This window comes from Berghia stephanieae, chromosome 1 (genome assembly GCF_034508935.2).
Source record: "Berghia stephanieae isolate SIO BIC M18660-M18661 chromosome 1, UCSD_Bste_1.3, whole genome shotgun sequence".
NCBI classification, from domain to species: domain Eukaryota; kingdom Metazoa; phylum Mollusca; class Gastropoda; order Nudibranchia; family Aeolidiidae; genus Berghia; species Berghia stephanieae.
The window spans coordinates 67186798-67209546 of record NC_088360.1 but is presented as its reverse complement, the minus strand read 5'-3'; the positions used below and the strand labels follow the sequence as shown (position 1 = coordinate 67209546).

Below are 22749 nucleotides of genomic sequence, written 5' to 3'. Positions count from 1 at the left end.
GTTTTTCAACAAATTCCAAATGCAATAATGCACAGGATTCAAGTCCCATGATTAGGGTGACCATTTTTCTTTTGAGATAAAATCAATCTTGTTCAATGTTAAAAAACTGCTGCGTATGTTAACTGCTATGTGCAATTGCTCCATCCTGATGTCATATGAAATTGTTTAATGGGGATAAAGCCCTACAGTCTGGCAGAAGTTTGCTTTCTAAAAGCTGGATGTAAGAATCAGTATTAGCCTTGGCTGTCCGTGTTTCAATGCAATGAATTCTCATCCTTCCCAGCCAAGAAACACTCGTAGACACCACAATCTCCCTAGAGAACCTATTTTCTTCATGACAGTGATTAGATAAAAATTTGAATCAATGTTCCTTTCATTGCAACCGTTAAATATGTCATTTTGGTGATTTTTGTGAATTTTTATTTTTATTTTTGCAGCATGAAATTGTATATATACAGAGATAATATATTGTTCGATTGCTTTTTTAAAAAGTCATTAGAATCTATGGAAAACTTTTGTTGCTGTCAAGCAACAAAATGTGCCTAATTTTTTTGTGACCACCCGTTGAATTTTTGAAAAATGGAAAAAAAAAAAAGTAAGAAAGACGAGCAGAAAAAGATCAGCCAGATTATCTCATTAAATTCACAACCAAGAAACTTTAATATAAATAAACACTAACCTTTTCAACAGTTGACTTGGAACTGGTCAGCCTCTCAAAGCGGAGGAAGAAGTTCTTGTCATGTGTTACACTCTTTGGTGGTTCCACTGTACATTTGCGATTCAAAGGGTTGACTCCCCTGTCTACAACTGAAAGTAAATAGAAATAGAGTTGTTAAACTTATAGAAATAGAGTTGTTTAACTTTGAATTATTTTTTTTTTAAAGTGAAAATCTATCTTTATTGTGCTTCTTGCATTAATCACCATTCTGTTACTCTTAACAACACATAACAACCATAAAGGGAATATATTTGACCCTGTGATGGTTCCAGAATAACAATAGTTTTTCTACATAAATACAATAATTCAACATAAAGAGCAGCAATAAGTTATATAATTTTCAAGTTTAAAAATGCAGCCTTCAGAGACACCCTCAAAACAAGAGTTGAATTTCCTTCAGATAGCTTCCCTTTCCAAGGCTTAATAATACTGAGTCGCTTCCTCCACCAATAGTATGTAAGATATCACAGCAAAGGCGTGTCTTTATCTATCTCAGAGAAAGCATAACATATTCAACAGACTCATGGTTTAACCAATAATTAGTGTTAAAAAGTGTAAACAACAGAATCATTTTCCCTAACAACTATAGAAATTAAAGCTCCTGATTGACTAATAAGAGAAACTGTCAGCCATCAAAATGCCCTAATGCCCTGTATGTGATATGGTCATGCCATCAGCTGTTGACGCACATAATGTGTATCAGAAAATGTGTTTGTGACTATGTGTGTGTTTGTGTATTTTGATATACACCACATGTTCTTATTTTGTTTGTTTAACAAGCTTCAATGGCTAATGATTGAGATTGCTTTGTGGCAATTGAAAAATCTGACTTAAAACCGTTTGGAAGTGAGGGGTCACATATATGCAAATCATGCCAATTTGTAGCTTATAGCCATTGGTCAGCATTTAAATATCTTCAATCCCAATGTACACTGATGCCATGATTATATCATGTAAACATTTCCACATCAGTCAAGCTCTATCATAATTAAACCGCTTGACATTTAATGATCCGACAATGTTTGTTTGTTTCGTTTCTTTTATAAAACCTTTAACAACAATTCATTTGGATGAGTTTATCTATCTACCTTCATCTCTTAAAGAGATAAATATCTAACAGTTATCACAAGCTAGTGTACAAGAAATGAGACGAGACACCATAGGCAGAATCTGCATTTCACCATAAGGCAGGAAATTGCTATCACCATTTTCTTAAGGAAATGTTCTATAAATACAGTATTGCTGACAATTGTACATGCAAATCTAAATGAGGACAAAAGGAAATGGTCATTTTGATTATTGCACGGATATAGTACATAGATGAAGACAAAATTCCTCCCTGACTTTGTATATGCAAATTTTTCTCTTCCATGTCAACTTTACCTTCCCATTTGCTAATAAATTTCATGAAGTTTATTTTTCAAAAGAGATTCTAAGGCAAAAAAGCAAAATCTCTTCAAAATACTCCAGAGGTTTAGATTGCAAAATGACTGTCAGTTCAGATCTAAAGGGATTTCTTCATGTTTTCACTCCCTCTCATATTGACTACAAGCTCGTGACATATCATATATGGTAACGTGTGACATAAGTTGTGTAAATTTTACAAATGTGGAAAACCACACATTGTTGATTGCAAAAAGAATGGAATACAGCGTACATAATTCATAAGTGTGTGCGAAAATGTGTTTCAGCTTATGAAGCAACATTAACGTGTTAATGTATAGCTTTGAATACAATTTACAAAGCATCAAAATACATCTTCAGTATTTTAAAAGCACAGCATCCAACAAGATTGAAAAGTTTTAAGGCATGGAGATTTATTTCAAAAGGACGTAGTGAGACATGTTGTCCAAAGTGAATTAATTACCATCTAACATTCTAAATCTAGTTTTGACATTGTCATAAACAACATTGTTAATGCCGTTAGAGAAATTAGAAAACAAGAAACAACAATTTTGGCTCTGTATATTTTGCACAGCGCATATATAGGCTTTATAAGTTAAACATACACCAAAAAAAAGACCCACAAAAGACCTAAAACTGAAAGTGATAGGGAAGGCTGCTTGCAACTTCTGCCAACATAACCTCCCACAAATGGCCATGGCAAAGAAGCTTTCAGGAAAATAAATGCAGTTACACTTTCTTTCTAAAGGCATATAAAAAACAGTCCAACAATGACTTGGAGGAAAAATGAAATCTTTGCGCACTCAAACGAATAGAAATAGGGCTGCAACAGCAATGGAATCTCAAGACAGACTTTAAAAAAAAAAAATTTTCTTACCTTAAAATAAAATAAATTTAATCAAAATATTTTTAAAAAAAAAAAGACAATGCTCATCAAAGATTTAAGACATCATCTATTGAGGGGTTATTTCTTATTGAAAATAATTGTCTACATAAATGCATAAATAAAAAACAACCTTTTCATAGTTTTAAAGGATGGATTAGAGAACTCATATAATTTCATTTTTATCCAATTCATTCATGGCTGCAGAAGGTTCTAATGGTTTTGTCTCACACTACAAAATTATGACTTTCTATCCAGGCAACAAATTCGTTGCTGCATTTGTGTGCATCGCGAACCCGCCCAATAGCCTTGTCAAAATACAATGCTCAACCAGATGCTCTGCGGATTCAGGTTCTTTGAAGCAACATGTACATGTGGGAGAGGTGGAAAGTCCCCACTGATAACTGAATCATTTTGACAAATATGACAATGATCTTGTTTCACCTTCCAATTCTCTGGGTTAAAAAAAAAAGGATTTCTGAATTAATGTTCCAATCTATGACAATCACATATTTCACAAAGGGGAATCCTTACCACCTGAAATTAATTGTGATGGTTCATAGTCAAAGCCCTTAAATTTTTTTTACCAATCTATTGTTTATTTGGGGTTTTTTTAGGGTTTTACGGTGCTTTTAATTCATAACAGTGCCAATAAAAAGGAAGAAAATGGGAAAGTTAAAAAAATCTAGAATTACAAGTAAAACCACTAAAAGTAAGACACGGGGGACAGGTTCAAATAGGAAACAAGAGGTAAATTCCAAGAGCAATCTAGCGATGTACTTAGTTTGAGATCACTTAAAAGGCTCATCCAGACACCAGAACAGGATCCCACTAAGAGGAACACACTCAAATGTTGACAAAATATGATCAAAACAAAAACTATAACAAACAGAAAATAAGAGAGATGATTCACACTGACAAAAAATTAATCTCCCAAAACTAATACTATCCATATGACCGTTTCCCTCTCAGCTAATGCTCCAGTCAGGGCCAGATCAAGACCAAGTAATCCCCTTCTAAGACAACAACAGAAAGCAAACTCAGAAAACAGAAATAAATATGGGGATAGAAGACACAGCAAGTGACCCTCCTGCCCACCATGGGAGGTCAAAAGACACCACCAATCTAATTATTAATTAAGACCGAATTCCAATGTTTAAATAATTATGAGATCGAGGCTCCATTCAAATTTTTAAAACCCAACTAAATATTACATTTGGACCGCTCTTTAAGTTGAAAATGGGGGAAAAAAAAACAAAAAAAACATCCTTAAACAATTGTAATGGTTCACAATTAAAGATGAATATCAGAATATGACTTTAACTTACTGGAAAATCAGCACAGCATATCGGGGTCTATATTAATTTGTAAAACTTTTCATTGAAAAAAAAAAGAATGAAATTAAGGTTGAAATAATTGTCAGCCTTGCATTTCATCTGCTACGAGTCCCTTCATGTTAATTCTCTATCTCCAACTGTAATTTGAAGCCCGGGGTGGGGAGGTGGGGTGGGGGTGGGGGTATTTAAGAGATTTCACTGGACCTATGATTGCAAATTAAAAACCTTAATTTCAAAATGAAAATTGTCCAATCTATTTCAGTAAGAGAATCTTTTCAAAATAAAAAAAAGTTTTAAAATTGGAAGATAGGGTAAAACAGACATAATCTATTAACATTGAAAATAAACGAAAAATATTCAAATTAAATGGAAATTTCTAAGCACTATGTACGTAGAACATAAATTTAGAAAATGATAATAAATCATATTAATACGCTGATTGTCCCTCTAAAACAACATGAATGGAAGAAAATAGCTAATACAATCATGAATGTACACACAAGAAAACAAAACAAACAACCATACTCACTGTCATCATCTTCTTCTACTTCATCATAATCTGCAAATTTACATTATTGGACAGACAGTGTGAAAAGCAGGGTGTTTTAATAACATGATGACATGAAAACCTTTATTCTTTTTGTACTGATGTCTAGTATCCTATTATATTGAACACTGAATGTCTATAAAAATATAAAAAAAAGAAACAAAAACAATCTACCAGTTTTACTCGAGCTTTTCTTGTTGCCTTAATGAAAATATTGCTGCTTGAAGCTCGAAAGAAAAAATAACGATAAATATTGAATAATAATGAGATAATTATCTCATTCGTCTGTAGTGTTTCATTCATCCTGTTTTGTTGATAAAGGGGGAAACCTGAAATGTCTACAGTATCTGTTTTCGTGTAATAAATTGAAGCTTACAATTTATCCTTTATCGTCATTTTTTCTTGTTACCTCAGCACATTCTAATCTTGATATCAAAACATTCACAGTTGAAAAAGTTTGAATCAGTGGACTTACGATTTCTCTTGAAACTTTAACAACTTTAATATCGATACAGTACTCAGCACAGTTTGAAAAACAAAATTATTCTCTTGCACAAAACATCTTGTTTGTTTCTAGTCATTTGCTTTGTTTGATTTCTTTATTTATAGCATCTCTCCAATCAAACCTGACTAGATTCTTCATTTGACTTTCTTACATTTTTCTTCAAAATAAGAATAAATATTGAATATTTGAAAGCTTATTATTAAAATCAACACCAGCTGTGACAAATTTTTAAACAGTACAACAACCAAAATCTAGCTTAGGAAATGGAAAAGAAAAAGTTGAACATTTAATTGTGTTTGAGACGAAGAAGACAATGACATAAAGACACCGGGTAAAAATAAAATCTATTTTAAAGAGTTTTTAAATGGATCTCAGAAAACTTGATATGGGAATGAGGTTTCAAATACGTATTTTCTATGGTCATAGGGAAAAATATCAACACCATCTTTATCCACAGCAGTGTGCATTTGAGATTGCAATGGAGTATAAAATCAATAAATCATAACGCATTGTCTCAACTTATGTTGGGATGAAGAAAAGGCCAAAAAAGTATGAACTTCAAATTAAAATGATTAGGAATACAGCCCTCAGCAATTTATGAAACTGTGAAATAACCCTAATAAGGGAAATACAATAAAACCAAGTTTGATAGTTTTGACAGTAGACTCGATATAGAGTGTCAAGTCCAACCCGACATGATAGGTGACTGGGGCAATGAATCATGAAAAGAACAGAATATATATATAATATTTGAGAGGGCTTTATTCTTTTTATCATCTCCCAACCCCTAACCTCCTATCCTAAATGCATACACATTGATACCAATACTAGATGACTTTATCAATGCCCAGACTACAGGCAAAACCACAAGACAACAAAAACCATAATAGGCACCCAGGCCTGTAAATGCTCATTTTTCAAAAAGTCTGAAAATTTTCAGTCATTTTGTTCAAAACAATTAATATGTATTTCATACTCTGTTTTCAATAGATGCATCAATTGTGTTGAAATCCGCAATACGACCGATGTAAGTCTCAGGCATTAAAAAAATCTTGATAGGTAATCCGGATAAAAACAACTGACATAAACAACTTACTTTATGGTCTATCTAGGACAGGGAAACAGTAATGATAACAAGGCTGTCGAAAAAAAAACAAAATCAAGGTGGCTTCTTTCATAGAGTAAATGCATTATTGGCATTTCAGTTTTTCAGAGGTTTGGGCTGAAATTTGGTCTCTGCTCCGAATAACAAATAAATATAGATAACGAACAGAGAATGGATTTCAGATCCATGACATGTGACCACAGATGAAGAAAGCTGTTTCATGATGCAGGGTGCAATCCTCATCAGTAAAACCCAGTAGCAGAAATTACTCAAATTTGGATTTTCCCAATAGTCTAAAACTTGACTGACATGATCGTGGTGGATTACATTCTATTATTAGGCTTTGGAGTTTCAATGAAAGATAATCATCAAGGGTCTCAATGTTGACAATTGAAAGACTGAAAAAACTGAAATCAGCCTATGGGCTGAAAATTTACAGGATTGTAAACATCAAAATGGTAAAGGAAACCACCACAGTTAAAGATTGAATGGTATGGCATTTGTGTGAATATCAATGAAATCCTCAAGTTAGAGACACATAAAACAACCAAAATATAAAAACGAATGAACCAGCGGACAACAACAAACTAACAAATAAATAAAAGACAGCAGCAAATGACCAGACTACAAATTAGAATGTGGAAAGTCATATCAGAATATACTGTAAGCATGATTTAGTGTCAAAAGGGACAATACTATATCAGTGATAACACATGGAAACCATTCAATGGAGACATTTTCTTACCAGGAAGTTTAGAAGGAGATGAAGGCAAGGAGCTGACGGGTGGGGCGGACACATCTAACAGGTTGCTAGGGACCCAACAAATAGGGTAGGTAAGCATGTAGTATTCCATGATGATGTCACAGGTGGCATGGCGGACAGATGACTGCAGACGTTCACACAGGGATGGGATGTCACATTTACCACAAACCCATATCTTGAATTGGATAAGGGCTGTTGGCCCAGGACCTGGAATAAAACATTGTTTGTTGGATATTGAGGACTAATTGGATGATTGCAAAAGGCGAAATTAGCTTAAAGAAACGATGTGCTGCTAAAGTGTTCTCATTATCATTATCACCCGTCTCTCAATTTCAAAAATCCTTTTAGGCCCAACAAACTGCATAAGTCTTCATCCCAATCTTTAAATATTCATCTTAAGATCAAAGTGCTTTCATTAAGTAGTCATGGATATTACAAGTTTTCAATAAATTTCTGATGTCATATAAAGGGAGTGTCATCAAATTTTGTGCAACTTGGCACAGGTGTCAAAATACTATAAAAAAAAGACACAACAGTGATTCGTGGAAGATTGTCATTATCATCACTGAAAATAGCGGGTTTGACGCAGGACCTGATTGTATTTCACCACTAAATAGCCGGAAATTCCCACCCATGTTTTATCCTTTGCCAGTGATCATTCATACATTTCATTGTCTTTCTTCATTACTGTATCTGGTGTGGTGTTGTGTCAAGTGAGTGAAATTAACTAAAGTTACGAAGGGACTCTGCTGTATCACACATTCTAATGCAGATGTAGAACAAATTTTTAGTTTAGTAAGGAAGAACCAGACAAGTTTCCGGCCAACTCTTTCCACTAAGATTGTGTCAGCTTTGTCAGCTTTAGTGGCCAAAAGATTAACATACAGTCAAGGGCTCTGTTTGCTACAAACAATCTTTTTTTCCCCCTCTTATTTCTAAGACAAAAAGGGCTTATTCTCAGGGCCTTAAGCATTAAAAACCTAATTCTTTTAAAGTTACTCCTTTATTTCAATTTAATTCTTGTGTTTGGATCTATATTGTATTGTTTCATTTATGAATTGTATATTTATTAGTACTTGCACTGTTCTTTATCAATTCTCTGGATTACAAAGTTTTACACATTTTATAATTTATCATTGTAGTACTTTTGGATTGTCTATTCCATTATCTGCAGCCAAGCATGTCCCAGTCAATTACTGTAAGTTGATTTCAATTTTTTGGGTCTCAAATTCCTTTTTTTTTTTAGTTTTCTGATTCCTCTTTGGGGCTATTGGGGGTAGGAGCCTCTGTAACTATTGTCTGTCACAGTTATTTATTTAAAAAAAAAAAAAAAAAAAAAAACCCCAGAAATCAGCCCAATTTTGAATTAAATCAGTACTTGAACCCATCCTCAAAAATTTTTATTTGCAAATATGAAATAAAGTTATTACAAGAAAAGCTTGGTCTTCACATAACACAATACTAAATGTTGTGAACAGTCATCATAATATACATGTAGATAACCGGTAAAGTCACTGAGCTCTGTTGACCACTGCAGAAAAAAGTGTTAAATCAAATAAACCACATATAGGTGCATAAACTTCTCTGCCAGTATTGCTTTAACTCCTCATATATATGAATAACTACGGTTAGCAACTTTAATCTCCATCAAATAAGATAAAAAGTCAGAACTTATTTAAGGACAGGTGGATGTGCCAACTCAGATATGAAGGAAATTACTTTGCAATAAACATCCAATACAGATGGTAACAATCACGTATTACTGTTCTTTCATCACAATCATTATTTTCTTTGTTTAGTTGCCTGAAGATTCAAAATGAATGATCTATTAATGCCCTTAAGTATTATTTTCTCTACCAAACCAAAACAAATAAAGTCATGCATTTCAATTTTATCAAACACACCAGGTCTGGATGAAGGAGAAGGCTCGTGAACGCTCGTGCTGACCAAATTTTCAAACTCTGGTCGCGTGCTGACATTGACCACTGGGGCATTGTAGCGTGCTGGACTGGGGCAACTCAGTAACTTGACCTGTTGACCAATCCCATCGACCAGGTCAAGACTGATACAAGCCAAACCTGATAATAAGTGGTGAATAAAATGAACAAAATTAAATTGTAGGTAAATCATTAAAAGTTACCAAAATTCATTTGGAAAATAAATAAATTTATAAATAAATAAATAAATAAATAAATAAATTTAAAAAAAAGAAATAAATAAATAAACTATACAGATATATAAAGCCCCCTTCTTCCATCTTCCTCTTTTTCTTCTTCTCCTTCTTCTTCATTCCCTGATGGATGCTGAGGATGATTATCATGTCATGTCATTAATGATAAATAATCATGATTAGGTCCAACATTGCAATAGAGATATATGTTAATGCTGGTATAAATTAGCACAGTTGACTTTGCTCTTCGTTTGTTTAGACGAAAACTGTTCACAATTGATAAAAAACTGACTTGATTAATATATAGTCCAATTTAGAAAATTGACTTCTTTCAGATATCTCCAATAATATATGTTCAATATTACAATAAATCACATCATAAGTAACACTGTAAAATCACGATTAAGACTATATAAATATCACAACAATCCAATGCTGAGAACACATAGTCATCTCTTTGTATAATGAGAGCAATATAACGACTCATTTGTATAACTGACTACTACTATCTGACTTAATCTAACTTATTAAATTTCGATAGATCAGAAATGACAGTGGTTACTAGATAATACCTGCCTCTTGGATGACAATGCCACCAGCTGATTTAGTCAGAATATGTTATTGGGTAAAGAAAACGATCAAATAAGTAGTCACACGTTGAGAACTAGTTTCAAGAACCAGTCACACAACTCTTAAGCTGAGAGACCCGGAGATTCTCTGGATAAGATACACAACAACACAAACCACAAACATACTCAAACACACAATCACCCACACACCCAATAGAAAACCAGCACAATCTAAGAGCTTACCTTTACCACTTTCTACAGCTGGTCTGTTGTACAAGAATACTTTGTGAGAGGGGATGGCTTTCCACTCTCCGTCATATTTATCCTTTAAAAAATGTTCACAAAAATTTATTTCAATAAATTCAAAATTAATTTTGAACAAATCAGAGTTAAATCAATCTTTATTTTCATTTTCAAACATACAGAATTATTCTCATCAAAGTGATACTAACCTGCTAGAAGCTGTGGACTTTAAAAAGTAATAATAAACAAAAAATGAATACAACAGCTTCAAAAACAGAATAAAATGTCAAACACGGAATGTTTCAGGCTCAAAAACCTTCTTCAGTCAATGACAACATGAAAACATAAGTTCAGAACTAAATTTTGGAACGTGACAAATATTTCTCTGCCATCGATCTGTTTTTTTAGTAATTTAATTATGTTGTCATTGTTTTTTGTTGTTGATTGAAGAAGGGTTTTGAGTCCAAAACATTCCGTGTTTGGTATCTTGTTTTTCTTTTTTTGAGGCTGTTATATTCATTTTTGTTTAATATGATTATTCTGAGGAAATTTATCAAATAGCTCAAGAAGGAGAGCATAAGCAGAATAATTGAAAACGGTCCTGTGTGGAGTTGAGGTTATTATTTTAAAAACTCCTCTGTCCACTCAGTAGTGAATGAATGGCTGATTTGTTAGATCTTATGAAAAGTAGTTCTCACTAGACTTGAATAAGATATCCAAAGAATAGCTAGTAATTTTTAATGTCCATTTAGCAATAGAAACTGGGATAAACTCTGGATTCAAAAGTCTCACGGCTCTGAAGGACAATCTTCAATCTTCAATGACTTGTATTTGCAAAAGACCCCATGGGCCCATCACTGCAAATGTTCAGTGACACAGTCATAGATTACTTTGACAAGCGTTTCATTCAAAACTGTCCAGTGGCAGGACATTCCAGTCATTTATTGTTTGTGGGGAAAAAGCTGTGTTTTTATGTGATTGTTCTTGTAAATGGTTGTATGTATTGTGATGCATTGTATCTATGTATAGTCTATCTATCTGAGTTGTTTTTTACGTCGTTTTGGATGATGATGGGTGACAATTGTATTAGATATGATACAAAAGCTTTTCTTACACACATCAACAATGTTATAATCACATTACAAGAAAAGTTATTAAAACTGACCTGAAAATGTCCTGCAGGATTACTATTGTCAGCATAATTTGGTTTGTGTAAGAAGAGAAGCAGATTCTGTCTGAGGTAATACATGAGGGCCACCAGGTACATAGAACAGTGGCTGGGGATGGTTAGGCGCAGAGTCTTCATCGGTTCTTGATATCTTTGCTGGATGAACTGGATAAGGTGATCCATTTCAAAATCGTTGTTCAAAAATGAATAAAATCGCTTTAACCCCCCACCCCTGACAAAAAAAAAAAAAGAAACCACAACAACAAAAAAGCAAAAAAATGCACAAACATTCTTCAGCCAACAGGAAAAAAATAAAATGGTAATACTAGACATAAAGTCTGTAGAGATGAGTTGAAAGGTCAAAAAATTGGGAGAAGAAAAACTTGTAGTTTCAACATTACTAATGCAATAGTAGATATTTTAAAAAATATATTCAGTCCCTATAAAGTTGAGCAATGAACACACTTATATTTGATGAATAAAATCAATCTCTGTAGCTAGGAAGTTATTATCAAGTCTTTTTCACCGATAAGTCACAACCAAGGGGGCATTTCTTTCCAAAGTACTTTTAAGATGGGGCTAAATGCCACAGGTCCTTCAGAGTTCTGATTTCCAAGGAAATATCAAAATTTACAATACAAACAAAACTTCAAAACATGCAACAACCTTTTGGAAATTGACAATGAGAAATTCTCTTTGTCCTGAATACGAAAGAATCAAAACAGTTACACGAAAAAAACTTGAAATGAAAACAGAGCAGTCGGTTGACGATAAACACGACGATTTGAGTTGTTTTCAAAAAAAATATTCTGTAAGTTATATTAAAAGTAAAGGGTCTTACATAAATATCCTCTGGCTTTAGTTTGCACTGGGGATTTCTACTGAGTGGGACTACAACAGCATTCAGTAAGGTTTCTTTCATTCGGTTCTGTAGCACTTGAAGAAGTCCTTGAATAAAATCTTTTTCTATTAAAAGACATTAGAATGAGAACAAATATAATTTCAGTTTGTAAATACAACTTAATAAATCGAATCATAAATTTTACTAAAATCTAAATAGTTGACAAATTCCTGCCTGTATACAGAAAATAAATATAGAATCGATATTTTTTTCTTTTCCTTATTTTCACATTAGGACTACTGAATCACAAACCATCAAAAGAAAGAAACAAAACTGTCATTGGAACTTATCTTATATCTTTGGATCTTTTTTGATAGATTGTTTCTAATTTTGTTTAATTGTTTTATCTTCTTTTCCTAAAAGTATATTTGCGAGGGTTGATCAAATATAAATTGCCCTGATTATGAGAGAATGGTCAGACATTGAGAAGACCAGGGAGCAATGTAAACAACCAGTCCCTTGATTGGAACCCCAAAGGGACACGAAAGGGTGGGCATCCAAAACAGATAAAGAGGCATTCATTGTCTGATGAAATGAAGATGGCAGGCCTCACCTGGGGGACTACCAAGAAAAAAGCCAAGGTCAGAAGTAAATGGAGGATGCTCGGGATGTAACATGTTGTTTTATAGAGGGGTTCAAGATAACTGCTTTGTCAAAAGCCAACAGACAAATGCGACCCGCAACATAGATAGAAGCATCCACAGACAAAAGGCTCAATGCTCACAATGTTGAGGTCCACAAGGTGTGAAGAAGATTAAGTCAAGTAAGTCAATATGGGAATGTCCGATTCTCATGAAATTTTGCACAATTACTTTAATTTTTCTACGTAGTCCCTAGCTCCAGTGGTACACTTCTCCCATCTCTCCTTGAAAATCCTTCAAAGTAGAGGGTGTTGGGTTTGGCCTTAAACCTGTCTTCTGAAGCTTTTAACAATTTCTTCTTCAAAATGCTTTCATGTTATATTTTCTTTTAATGTAAGGAACATTAAAAAGTCCGAAGGGGCTAAATCATATGAAGGATGAGGTGAGATCAAACCTGAAATCATCTGCTGCTGCTGTTGACACTCTGGCATGATGAGATGGCATGTTACCCTCATACGCAGAACTCCATTTCGAAGTTTCCATTAATGTTTTGTGGCTGACTCATGCTTCAGCCTATTCAAAGGTTGCGAGAAGCATTCCCCGCTCATTGTTTTGATCTTTGGAAGATAGTCAGATATAATGATGCCTTCCATGTGCAAAAACGGTGGGCATGACCTTTACCACAGAGCCACAGCTTTTTGAGGGGTCAGTTTACAGGTTTTCCATTGCTTTGAATGGCATTTCATCTTAGATCATATTGATAGAGCCATGTTTCATCCACTGTCACCAGTCTGTTTTAAAAAATCCTTTTTCACAAACCCAAGGAAAATTTAACAACAGCGTTTTCTTTCCTATTTCATTTGCTCTAACTTCTTTTAGATAAAGCTGAATTTCTGGTTTGTGTGCTTTGGTGCTAATGTAAACTAAAAAGTGAGCATCAGAACGCTTTCCTAAAACTTTTATGCAAGTTAAACTAAGCTTTCATAGTCAGGGCAATTTATATTTGATCAACCCTAATACAGACTGAAACAAAGAAAAACATCAATAAGTCATAACCTAAATCCTCTTCTATGCAGATGCTATAATCACTTATGGCTTACTTGGTTCTTCCACTCCATACATAGTCAACTCTACAACGTCTTCAATACCAGATGTTTGTCGACTCAAGTTGGATGTCAAAGATACAGTGTCACTGTCTGTTTGGAGGGGAATCTACAAATGGATAAAACATAAAAGGGTATCATTCATGAAGACTATTTATATGATTAAGTGTTTTGCTAACAAATCAAACAATATTTGTTCACGAGCAACACTTCTATCATCCATTCGATTATTTGTCCTTGCTATAATTTTCTTATAAATCTTAAGAATAATCATATCAGGAAGTTGTGATATTACTTTACTTTACTTTGGGCCAAAATGCTAATTCTAACCTAAGAAAGGTGCATAAGGATTTAGCTGTTGAGCTGAATTTAATCTGTTCATGTCTAACAATACTTAGGCTAAATGAAGCGACAAATATTGAAAATAATCATTATGACAAAATATTGAAAGCAATATCTACATATCTAAATAATCACTGCAAAACTTTAAATCAAAATATATATCATGACAAAAAAAAAAAAAATACCTCAGATTTTGAAAGAGAAAGGTAGGTGGAATCAGACAAAGAGGCGTCCAAATCAATATCAGTGTTTTCATGGTTTATTTGAAGCTCCTTTAGTCTGGAAAAGAAGAGAGAAAAAATACTCTACATGAATAATAAAGAAATGATTTGATTGTAAAAGACTAGATCTCTAAAAGCTGATTCAGCGCCTAGAGCCGATGAAATAGGGGTAAGGCTCTATACAAATGCCATTTATTATTTATTATTTTTATTAAAGCAAAATGAGGCTGTGAAAAAGACCTGTTTCATGTCATAGGCGAAAGAAAGACATGGATTATAGTTAATGATGAACTAATGAAACATTAAACAAAAAGTTTTTTGGCTTTCCAATTTTGAATATCAAAATATGGCAAAATTTTGACACAAATTACAACACATGAGTTTTATCATAAAGGGCGGGAAAACTGCACATTAAAAAAAATTTGACATTTAGAAAAGTATATAATCCAAAATCATTTCAATGTGGTTTTAAATCAAGCAATTTATTTTCAACATGTATTATTACTTTTCTTTTTTCTTCTAAAGATGTCATAATGAAATCATGTTGTCACCATTCCATAAATGATACTGATCGTTTGTCAAAGCCTCGAATCATCAGCATCAAGAGAGTAAAATAAGATAATAAAACTTCTCTCACCTGACATAATAGACATTATGGGTGGGAGTTTCCTCCATGACAAACATGTTAAGTCGATTAGCCACAGAGAATTTCTCTAGAACACCCTCGAGTGCCATCAAACCCAGGGTAGGCTCCCTCCGCTGCCTGCATATCTTCAGTCGTGGATGGAGTGGAAATGAATGCCTCCATACAACGGGACAGGCAAACAGACCAGGGCTGAGTTTGAGGTCCAAGCTGGCAAAGAGATAGCCAGGGTTTTGGCTTTCTTCATTGTCATCGTCTTCATACATTCCATAGCCTGAGAAGATTTGTTAAGAGAAATTATACTGCAAAAAATACATATTTTTATACCTTAACCATAAAACAACTAATCTTTAATTTTTTCACATTCAATTTCAACAGTTGTTAAAAATTACTTAATAGTAAAAAAAAAAGCAAAAAAAAAAAAAAAAAAGAAAGAGGCAAAAGGTCATGCAACTCTTAACCTGGTCTTGATATGGATGAGAAAGGGTCATGATAGCTTAGTCTGGAGAGTACATGCTCCAGAAAAGATTTTTTTCTGACCTCCCCCGTCCATCCAGCAGTAATTGTGGGATTGCAAGTTTTGGTGGAATATACTTTGTATAAGACTAGTGTCTTTTCCAAAGGGTTGCAAGCATTTGTTTGTTATTGTCCATTTAATGCTTTAAAAACTGATATAAATTCCAGATCCATGGGTTTTCTGCCTCTGGAAGACTACTTTGAATTATTAAAGAGAATAATGGAAATAAATCAACTGACCAATATCAATCACATTCGTTGTTTAATACAAAGCTGCAAAACTCTTTAGATTAAGGAATTCAAAGGGAATTGACATAATGTAAACTCAGGTGCATCCAATGCCATTTCAATAGCACAACACGATCATCAAAGTGTAACAATATATCAATGGCATTATACCATAAGATATGGTTCTTGTTCTCTGGTTAGGCCAGTTGAAATCCTCATCAGCCTCCGGGACCAGGAGAATATTGCAAATCTTGGTTTTGTACAGATCTCGAAGCAGCAATGTCTAATGGAGAGAAAATAGAGAATAAACGTCCTTTAATTGGTGTCATAACACACATGACAGATAATAAATCTAAACAAAAAAAAGTTTAAAATAAACAAAATCCATATTTAAAAAGGGAACTTACTATGAATACTTTTTAAAAAGTCATACTACCTGATTGACTTTGGTGCACAGTTGTAGTGTATTGTCTTTAATTAGATGGTAAAGCTTCTTTTGCTCCTCACTGGATGGATCCCCTTTATCAATAGGTGTTCTAGAGGACATGAGACAAAAATAAAGAATGCACATGAGCAGATAAGCCCTCAGCATGGAATTTTCGTGTGGCTTAGACGACAGAATGAGGATAAGGTTAATTTAAACGGCAATGTAAGCTGGTGTAGGTGGGTGGGTGGGTGAGGATTAGGGGGAATGAATGAGATACTTGATACATACTATGATAATAATACTGTCATTCATCTTGGATGGGTACAGGGTGGGTAGGTGGGCAAGTATGTGTGTGTGTGTGTGAGTATGTGTGTGTGTGTGTGTGTGTGTGCGTATGTGTATGTGTGAAGGATGGGGGTTGAAAGTGAGGACAATGAGTACAGTGTTGAATTGGAGGGATGGGGCGGGATGGGGGAAAGGAAGGGTGTTAGATAGTAGGTGAGAATTGCATTAGGTATCATTTGTAATATAGCAGCAGCAGCAGCAGCATCAACTTTTTATATACATTGTTTAATTTCTTCTTCAATCTTTATTACTTTTATAATTGCTTGGATTATGTGATATGAGTGTATGTATCGTTTTTCATTATTTTGTGAAATATCATAATAAAATGATACCACTCCTTAAGGTTTCTGCCCAAACTTACAACTATTGTTCACGTTTTTTAATATCATTATATTTATATTGGTTGAAAGATGCGAGAATGGGAGTTTAATTAAAAGTTTGCTACCAGAACAGAATAATCAAGCATGGGGCGTTATAACATTAATCAATTTTCCTCTTTACCTGACGATAACTAATGGGCCATCTTCATATTCTTTGCTCAAATTAACCTATAACGGAAATAAACACCCAACTCACTTGGAGTGAAAGAACAACAAGACACTGTCGTCATGAATTTGCATGAGAAGCCAAAAGTTTGGGAGTTCTGGAGAGTCAATACTGATGTCAGACATCAAGGTCATCTCGTCCATGTCATTGTCACTCACATCACCTTCAAAACCTGGGAGGGTGGATTGTATATTAGTAAAAGACAAATACAAATATAACATGCATATATTAGTCGTTCATGTAGAATATCGTTCAGGGATCCTTGATGTGAAATCAGAAAACAATTTTCATCACTAATGCTGTCATAGAACACATAAAGAAACAGGGAATGTTGGGGGTAAAATGAGTAAAAATATCACAGTAATTTTGTCGTAATGACTTCAGCTCAAGATAATGTTAGAATCTAAGACAAATCTAATCACTGAGCAAAATGAATAAAGTTTCAAACAAAGTGTCATATGGAGACAAATATTTTTTAGTCACATAAATTTATTTGCACTTTCTGATATAGCCTTTTTTCGAAGTTTTTTTTTTTTTTTGTAATTTGGAATAAGATCATTTTTGTTTTGTATTGATGGATATTATTTTCAAGCAGCTTTGGGTCTTATGGTATGACACTCGCTTTTGGCTCAGCGCATATGTGAGTCCTTGGAAAAGGCTCTTTTACTCACATTCTCTCACCGTAATCAGTTATAAAATGAGTACAAGGCCATTAACAGCGTTGTTCTGTCTGAAAAAATGTAACATTGCCTAAAAGGCGTCATGTCTCGTCCTACATGTTGAGTATTGCTGCCCGTCCACAGCCGTGCCAGGGGGCTATGATACCGTCCATCAAGGAGGACAAAAATACCTGGACTGGAGTGAAACGGTTCACTTGGAGGTGTAACCATAAGAAACTACTACTAGTATTGCTGCTGGCTTGGGACCCCTTGTAAATCGCCTCGAGACTTCAAGTGGATATTGCGCTTTATAAAATCTCTCATTTTCCTTTTTTATTTTGCCTGTTGTTGATTTTTTTCTTACTCTATTGCAGCAAGATCTGTCAACAAATCAACAAATATACCTTCTCCATCATCTGTTGTTGTAGAGGCCCTGGATGAGATAATGGAGGGGGAATGTGGGATGACCACACTGCTGATTCTCATGGCATGACTGCTGGGACCTGAAGGCGCTGATCGATGGCGGTGCCTTGAGGCAGACACCCCTGTGCTTGGTGATTTAAACTGGGATCCTTGCAACTCAGCAAAACTACTGGATTTCTTTAAGCTGAAACAACAGAAAGTTATAGTCTAGATACCATTGCTGTTTTATACATTACTTGTATCAATTTCTTATTCAATATATCATTGTAGAACACTACAGAACCATCTTAATTAAGTCAGAAAAGTGAGTGGAGCAGGCACTTATGTTGATAATAACAAGAAATGAAGTGAGTAGGAAAGTGCCAGAAGACAAGAGAGAGTAAAAACTTTGTGGCGGGGGTCGTGGATAGCTCATACGGTAGAGTCATTATCTCCCCGGCCAGGCAAAGTTGTCTTACCAGTAAGGTCGCGGGTTCGCGCCACCATCGCTGCCGCCAAGTTTTTATTCTCTGTGTCTTCCGGCACTTTCCTACTCTCTTCATTTCTTGGCATCTTAATTAAGATAATGTTAAATAACATCATGGGAGTGTTACATAAAATAATTCATATCAAGGAATCAATTCTTAAATTAACTAAAAACAAATTGACTAAAAGTTTTCTCCACTAACTCTCTGATGGGAAGAAAACACATAAGCTTTGAATAAAGTCTTCTAGTGTATTATACTGCATAGCCATGATTAAGCGAGAGTCTCATAAATCAAGAATTAGCGATAACCTAAATTGTAATCTATTCCAAAATCGTTCCAGTAAGATCTCAATCAGAAATTGCTCCATGATGAATTATTGAAGATAGTAAGTAGTGTATGGGATGCAAATAACAAACCACACAGAATAAACTTGTATGTAGTTATATGGTCCGTCTTGTATGTCATCTCTTTTAATTCCATCTTGCATTAATTTGGTTCATGAAAGACTTGAGCTGAGATATTTTTCTATCTTCTGTTGCTCTCTGACAAATTATCTTTTCCCCATGATAGATTTTGATGACTCCTAACATCTTAAACTAAAATTTCAAAGAAAGTTTTTAAATTTATTGATATATGAATTGTTTTCTGTCCAAAATAAGGAAAAATGCATTTTGTCAGAAAATGGAATCAACATTTTGGTTGTCGTCACATTCCATCTTTATATAAGCATTTATTACAACTTTAACTTTCCGATAATTGTTGCATTGCTCTCCACTTCTATTGACCCAGCCATACCAATTCAAAGACCTAACCAAGATATTTGACCTACCTATTATCTCCAGATTTATCAGGCAGAAGAGCTGGAGAATCAGGCCTTGTTTCAAAAACTTGTACACTTTCAGACACCAGGTCATCATCCTTCATGTCTTTGCTACCGCAAGTCAGAAAAGGATCATCATATCTCGCAGAATCTATTGATTTTTCATCCGAGCACCTTCTCAGAGAAATTTGTGAGCTGCCAAGGTCAATGCCATCCCCATCAATTCTGGACTGTGTCAGTGACCTTGAGGTCAAAGGTAAAGTTTGATCATCACCACTAGGCTGTTCTGACAAGACACATGGCAAGCTCAAACTTCTTTCTTCACGCTCAATAATCTCATGTTCTTTGTCAGAATGACGACTATTGTCAATGTGACTGTCTTGGCTTTCAGATGGGCGACGGATCCGCTGATATCTGATGTATGGCAAGTGCCGGGTAGGAACCTTGTTAAGTATTACAAAATAGAAATCGCCTTCTCTAGTGAGACGGTATTCTCCCAGGCTCTGTCGTTCAAATTCCTAAGAAAGCAAACAAAATACCTACATTATCTGTATTATTATCATTATTATTATTATTATTATTATTGATATAATTATTAGTATTATTATTATTATCATCATCGTCATTATCACATATATAATGAAATTAAATGATTGTACTTGATTTGGTTTCTTAGAAATTTAATTAAACTTGCAGCTTTCAAAAACAAAGACAAATGGTTCTCCACACTCAAACACACATGCACACACACATATACACACGTACACACAAACACACAGAGAGAAAGAGAGAGAGAGAGAGAGAGAGAGAGAGAGAGAGAGAGAGAGAGAGAGAGAGAGAGACAGAGAGATATTTAATATTCATCTGTCCCGGTAACCCTCTTTGTCATGACAAGAAAAATTAAGTAATAAAAAAGACAACGGGGATAGGTTCAAGGAAAGGGCAGAAGTAGTTGATCCAAGAAACCCGGTTAAGGTTACCCAAAGTATCAGGTGTCAACACAGGAAACCCACTGGCAGGGAGAAACATATGTTTTTCAATGTTCTTATAAATATGATGATGTCATGATTTACAGAAAAACAAAACAAAACAAACTCTCAACAAGGAAAAAACAAATATGTATGTGTTACCTATCACTTCATAAATGTTATGCCAGCATTATTTAAATGTTAAAATCGAAGTTGCAGGAACAATAAAAAAAGAAATAAATAAAATGTGAGTCTTTGGTTGAATTTATTTGCATAATTGTTTAAACTTTAATATAGACGATACATCGGATCATCTTAATTTTTATTTATCTATTTTTTTGGCCCCTGGTAAATCCCAACATGGGAGCCCTGATAGCTCAGTTGGTAGAGCACTCACTTCACTCGCAAATGGACCGAGATCGATCCCGGGTGGAGTAGAGATTTTTTCTGACCCCCCCCTGTCCACCCAGCAGTGAATGGGTAGCTGAGTCTGTTAGATTGGGTGGAAAGTACTTTGCGATAGACTAGCACCCTATCCAAAGGATAGCAAGCAATTGCTGATGTCCGTTTCACGCTGTAGAAACTGGAATAAACTCCGGCTCCATGGGCGGAATGGCTTTGAAGGACTACTAAAAAATCCCAGCATAATACCAGATTGAAGAAATGGGTCACAGTTACATCCAACCACCCACCTCCCCTACACCTGTGTCATTATGAGGCAAGAACAGAAATCAATCTAGATAACAGGTATAATTCCCATAGAACAACAAATATGTTATTATGGAGAATAGGAGGACACTTTACAAATAATTCTAATTATCAATTTAAAAAAAAAATGTTTTAAAGGACACATATAATCTAACTTTCATATCCTTGCACCTCTATAAACATCTTGTGGCTCTGTTCAGGGCCATGAACAAACTGCAGCTTTACACATTCACTGAGACAGGTCTGAGGCAAGACATCACATGGAAAATGGTTGGGAGTTTTAATGTGGTCAGCAACAAAAGCCAGAGTGTCGGCACTGATAGGAAACATCTTGCGTAAAGATGATATGATCTCTTCTTGTAGAAGCCATTCAATCTGGAAAAGAAATATTTGTTGATGACAAATAAAACAAGAATAAAGACAAAAACAAAAACAAAAATTATCTTTTTTAATCAACGAAAAACAAAAAAAACAAAAAAAAAATAAACCCCAATTTGCCCCTGAAACAAATTTTATGATTTAATCCTTTAACCCTCACTTCCGATTAAAAAAACAAAACATTAACAGGAATAAAGGCAAAAATAAACAAACAAGTTCTTTTTTTTTTCAATCAACCCCCCCAAAAAAAAAATTAAATAAATACACCCATATGCGCCAATTGTTATGCTTTAATCCTTTAACCCTAACTTCCGTTTGAAGACATTTTGTTAAAAAACTTACCCCTTCCTTCAGCTCTTGGATTGCAGCATTTTGCTCTTTTGAAAGGTGGCCTACTGGATATCCATGTTGGTGCATGGGAACACTAACATGTAAAATATAAATAAATTAATAAATAAAACAACAACAACAAAAAAACAAAATTAGAATAATTTCATTTCTTCATTTATTGGAGGTAAACAATGATTTAGTTCAGCATAAGAGTTTTTTTAAATGATGCTAAATCCATATGGTCTGGACAGCATGATAATTATATCAGTTGTGATTAATCAACTAGTATCAAGTCAGATTAAGACTATTGGAGAAAATAAACATATGGATATCAATCAAATGTACACAAAAAAACCCCCCAAAAAACACCCAAAAAACACCTGTTCACAGTGGACGTTTCCTCTATATCTTCTTCCACACCACTCTGCTGACTTGCAACTGATAGGCATCGAGACAACAGTCGTTTTCTTGGGGACGACAATTGTTCATAATCCTCTCCAACAAGGGTCAAACAGGTGATGTCAAGGGTCATTTTGAAATCACTGAAGTCGATGAACTCTAGCTGCTCTGTTAGCTCTCTGACTATCTCCCCTGAAGATTTCAAAGTTCAATAAATTGAACAAAATAATTTACAGATAATCACTCATCCATAACAAAAAATATACGTTACGGACTGGCTACCTTTTCAACCACGAGGCTAAGGAATATTCCTTGGCGGATCTGGGATATGA

At 34.4% G+C, this 22749-nt stretch overlaps 1 protein-coding gene across 3 annotated transcripts in view; it reads right to left on the bottom strand.

The window, feature by feature from the left end:
* Window positions 1-22749, bottom strand: part of LOC144979961 (KICSTOR complex protein SZT2-like) — a 143683-nt gene that overhangs the window by 29516 nt on the left and 91418 nt on the right. For 2 of the 3 annotated variants that reach the window (XM_078927314.1, XM_078927331.1), the window contains exons 34-51: window positions 22399-22609; window positions 22031-22112; window positions 21482-21685; window positions 19644-20152; window positions 18329-18531; window positions 17296-17437; window positions 16384-16483; window positions 16119-16230; window positions 15198-15477; window positions 14525-14618; window positions 13995-14106; window positions 12254-12378; window positions 11410-11577; window positions 10245-10326; window positions 9167-9340; window positions 7245-7469; window positions 4872-4901; window positions 680-807 (exon numbers count right to left, since the gene is read on the bottom strand). In XM_078927314.1, the coding sequence (XP_078783440.1) occupies window positions 680-807; window positions 4872-4901; window positions 7245-7469; window positions 9167-9340; window positions 10245-10326; window positions 11410-11577; window positions 12254-12378; window positions 13995-14106; window positions 14525-14618; window positions 15198-15477; window positions 16119-16230; window positions 16384-16483; window positions 17296-17437; window positions 18329-18531; window positions 19644-20152; window positions 21482-21685; window positions 22031-22112; window positions 22399-22609 (2981 nt within the window). The remainder of the gene's footprint in view (window positions 1-679; window positions 808-4871; window positions 4902-7244; window positions 7470-9166; window positions 9341-10244; window positions 10327-11409; window positions 11578-12253; window positions 12379-13994; window positions 14107-14524; window positions 14619-15197; window positions 15478-16118; window positions 16231-16383; window positions 16484-17295; window positions 17438-18328; window positions 18532-19643; window positions 20153-21481; window positions 21686-22030; window positions 22113-22398; window positions 22610-22749) is intronic. The other variant, XM_078927322.1, reaches the window with a different exon arrangement.